The following is a 4181-nucleotide window of genomic DNA, read 5'->3' as shown; positions in this document are numbered from 1 at the left end:
AGTTTATTTTTGCTGCTGCAGCATTTGCTGCTGCTGCTGCTGTTGTTGCTGCTGCTGTTGCTGCATGCGTTGCTGCAGCTTGATGGTGTTGTTGAGGTGTATAGACAGCACATTTGTGGGGTTTTGTTTAAAACTACTGAGGCCAACGACTGCAGCATATTGCTGCATTTCTTTTTGAATTGCTGCTGCTCTTCTGCTGCTAGATATCTTTTTAGGGTTTTTTAAAGCAGCAGCAGCAGCAGCAGCAGCAGCAGCGGGCTGTTGTTTCTTTATAACCTCTTTTAAGGCGTCTTCGACACAATCCATGCTCTCAAGCGCAGAGGGGCCCCCCTCACCCTCTGCTGCTGCTGCTGCTGCTGCGCGTTGCTGCAGCAGCACCTCCGCATACACCCCAAAGTGTTTCTTTCTTGCTGCTGCTTCTTTCTTCGCCAACCGTTTTCGCTGTCCTCTCGATAAACTCGTTGGTTCGGTCTGAAGTAAACCATTTAAACGCTCCTTCAGACCCCCTGCTGCTGCTGCTGCTGCTGCTGCTGTTGCTGCTGCTTTTGCTGTTGCTGCTGCTGGTTTGTCTGCTGCTGCTGTTGGCTTTCCTGCTGCTTCAGCTGCTACAGGTGCTGCTGTAGGTGCCGCTGCAGGCGCTGCTGCTGCTGCTGCTGCTGCTGTTGCTGCTGCTGCTGCTTTTCCTGCTGCAAGGCGTTCAGGGGGGGCCCCATAGGGGCCCCACAGCGGCACTTTGGGGGCCCCTGTTTGGCCGTCTATTGAATTAATGTTAAGGCGGTCTTTGTTTCTTGTGCGTCTGATCGGCTTCATTTTAATCTGTTTTGTTTTGTTTTAATGATGTTTACCCTAATATTACTGTATATACTGCGAAGAAATAGAATTAAAAATACTCTTTAGGGTTTATGAAGCATGTAATAAAAGGGTTTAGGGTTTAGGGTTTAGCAGATGAAGGGGCTTATCAGGGGGGCGATAAAAAACTGGGGGTTTTGAATGGATCTTTAAGAGGAAAAAAAAGAAAAAGAATTTAAATATTAATATCAAAGAATAAATTAAAATAAAAACAAATTTTAAAGCAACAAACAACGAAGTATTAAGGGGGCCCCACGGGGGCCCCCTTAATACTGCTGCAGGAAGTGAAGACGTAAATAATAATATATAAATAATTATTATTATTTTTATTGTTATTATTATTATTTTTATATTATTTTATGATAATTTTTGTATTTTATTTTTATTCTTTTTGTTTGTTTTGTTTGTTTTTGCACTCGCAGAGCTGCGGGGCTTCGAAACGGGGGCGGAGGTGCCTATACACCTGAATGATGTTGGGTATAAGAAAGCGAAAATAATATATATTTTATTTATTTTATTATAAAAATGTAGATATAAATATATAAATATAAATCTATATATTTATTTTCATATTTACGCTGCATGCCCTCTGCTCTTTTATTTGTTCTTTTTAATATCCAGCCAAAAGAAAAGGCTTTGGGCGCCTCTCAGCTTGTACAAACCCTAAACCCTAAACCCTAAACCCTAAACCCTAGACCGACAAACGCTGCGGGCCTTTCCAGGCCCCAACACCCACTTGACTGCCGCGCCTCCCCGGGGAACAGGGTCTGCTAAACCCTAAACCCTAAACCCTAAACCCTAAACCCTAAACCCTAAACCCTAAGGATGGGTTTTTAGGAGACACAAACATATTAACTCAGTTGGCCTTCAGGGCTCCAAAAAAAACGTAGAAAAGAAGACGAACGCCAGTCTCCTAATCACTAGCTAGCTAGCTAATTGAATAGCTAGCTAGCTAGCTAGCTAACTAGCTGCACCTGCTCAGCTCTCAGGCTGCTTCTTCTCATCCTCTGGGGCCTCTTCAGCAGGCGGCTGCACAAACACTGCTACCTAAGCCCTAAACCCTAAACCCTAAACCCTAAACCCCAACAACCAAACCCTGACTCCCCCAAGCACCTCAAAGCTACACAGAAACTTGCTAACTGCCTATCTAGCTAGCTAGCTAGCTATTAAAGAGCTAGCTAGGTGGCTAGCTAACTGATTAGCTGGCTTGCTAGCTAGCTACCTAAATAGCAACCTAGATAGCTAATAGAATGACTGGCTAGCTAGCTAGCTAGCTAAGGGAATAGCTAGCTAGATAAGTAGCTAGCTAGCTAGCTAGCTCACGAAGCTGGTGGCTAGCAGAAAGACAGACCTTTTCTTTTTTGCAAATATAAATGTAGTGGACGTCTGACTTCTCCTCCACCTCCGCTGCAAAACAAAAACCCTAAACCCTAAACCCTAAACCCTAAACCCTAAACCCTAAACCCTAAAACCCAAACCCTAAACCCTTAACCCTACACACACTGAACCCTCAAGCCTAGACCCTGACCCCTGAACCGTAAACCCTAAACCCTAAGCCCAAACCCCTAAGCCCTAAACCCCACGCTCTAAACCCTAAACCCTAAACCCTAAACCCTAATGCGTACTTGAGGCGTTTAGTGAGGGTTTTTCTAGGGTTTGGAGTTCAACAGTCCACTGCAATTCTTTTTTTTGAAGGTGGTTCAGACGAAAGACCGGAGAGCCGTACGATATCATCATGTACACTCCCCCAGGCCTGCACAAACCCTAAACCCTAAACCCTAAACCCTAAACTGTAAGCTCGAGGTAGTTGTGAGACTGCTGTGTGCTTTGAATATACATAATATATATTTTATTCTATGAAATGTATTTATATATATTCTGCTGTATACATATTTGCATATAATAGCGTATAATACAAATTATATATATATATATAAGGGTTTAGGGTTTGCTTAGGTTTTTCATATCGTTGAGCGTTTAGGGTTTAAGGTATAGAGGGTTGACGGTATGGAGGGTTTAAGGGTTTAGGGTTTAAGGGTTTAGGGTCTAGGGGTTTAGGGTTTAAGGGTTTAGGGTTTACTTCAGGATTTGAGAGATGAGGGTCAGGGCCTTATGCACGTTTTCAAAAGACTTCTCTCCGCACTGCAGCAGCAGCAGCAGCAGCAGCAGCAGCAGCAACAGCAACAGCAGCAGCACGAGCAGCGCTAATAGGCAAGAACAAACACAGCAGCAGCACCACCCCTAGCAGCAGCGGCAGCTGCTGCTGCTGCTGCTAGGCCAAAGAGTCTGTGTGCGGCTTTAGTCTCGAGCTAGGGTTTAGGGTTTAGGGTTTCAGGGTTTAGGGTGTTAGGGTTTAGGGTTTCAGGGTTTAGGGTGTTAGGGTTTAGGGTTTTAGGGTCTACTGCTTTAGTGTTCAGGGTTTAGCGTTTAAGGTATATCAAAGGTTTTGAACTTCTATTGTCTAGGGTTTAGGGTTTAGGGTTTAGGGTTTACGAGTATACAGTCGAGGGTGCCCTTATCGATGACGAAGTCAAACTCTTGCTTCTCAAGTTTGTCTAACTCCAAAACATTTAAAACCGTAACTGCAGCAGCAACCCAAATCAAACAATGCTGCTGCTGCTGTTGCTGCTGCTACTGTTGCTGCTGCTGCTGCTGCTGCTGCTGCTGCTGGAGGTCCAGCAGCATGGAGAGCAGCAGCAGCATCAGCAGCAGCAGGAACGAACAGCAACAGCATCAGCAGCACATCAGAAACATATTCACTTCAACAGCACCAGCAACAGCAGCAGCATCAACAGCAGCAACATCACCGTCATCAACAGCACATCAGCAGCAGCAAACGAACCGTCAGCAGCAGCAGCGGCAGAAACAGCAAGAGACGGTCTCAGCCGCAGCAGCAAACAACCAGCAGCAGGAGAAACAACAGCAACAACAGCTGCAGCAACAACAGCAACAATAATATGAGCACAATAAAATAACAACGAAATAAATAAATAAATAAATAAATAAAACAAACAAATCAAATAAATAATAATAAATAATAATAATAATAAATAAATAATAAATACTAATAAATAATTATAATAATAATAATAAATAATAAATATAAATAAATAATAAATAATAAAGAATAAGAGTACTTACAACTCAAGCCTGGTTTGTCGCTGCATCTGTCTTTCATCAAATTAATGCAAACCGGCGAAAAGTCGATGTTATAAATCGTCCGAAACCCGTCAGCCCACAGACTCTCACTCATTGCTGCACAAACAAATATTATTTATTTATTTATTTAAATAACTAACTAATTAATTAATTAATTAGTTAATTAATTAACT

The 4181-nt window shown here is 42.9% G+C and overlaps 2 protein-coding genes across 2 annotated transcripts; both read right to left on the bottom strand.

The window, feature by feature from the left end:
- Positions 1–3: 3 nt before the first annotated feature.
- On the bottom strand, positions 4–810 carry EAH_00055500 (hypothetical protein, conserved; the record flags this gene model as incomplete). The annotated part of the gene is made up of 1 exon (XM_013397642.1): positions 4–810. The coding sequence occupies one exon, from the start codon at positions 808–810 to the stop codon at positions 4–6; it is 807 nt and encodes a 268-aa protein (XP_013253096.1).
- A 1017-nt stretch (positions 811–1827) lies between these two features.
- On the bottom strand, positions 1828–3431 carry EAH_00055490 (hypothetical protein, conserved; the record flags this gene model as incomplete). Its single annotated transcript, XM_013397641.1, has 5 exons — positions 1828–1896; positions 2201–2256; positions 2475–2602; positions 2930–2991; positions 3343–3431. Coding segments are annotated over 5 exons (404 nt in total), but the record flags the coding sequence as incomplete, so codon positions are not given.
- Between the last annotated feature and the right edge of the window lie 750 nt (positions 3432–4181).

The sequence above is a fragment of the Eimeria acervulina genome, genomic scaffold, assembly GCF_000499425.1.
Source record: "Eimeria acervulina Houghton genomic scaffold, Eah_scaff1102, whole genome shotgun sequence".
NCBI lineage: Eukaryota > Apicomplexa > Conoidasida > Eucoccidiorida > Eimeriidae > Eimeria > Eimeria acervulina.
Note: the sequence above shows the minus strand (reverse complement) of the source record. Positions and strands in the feature narration are given on the sequence as shown.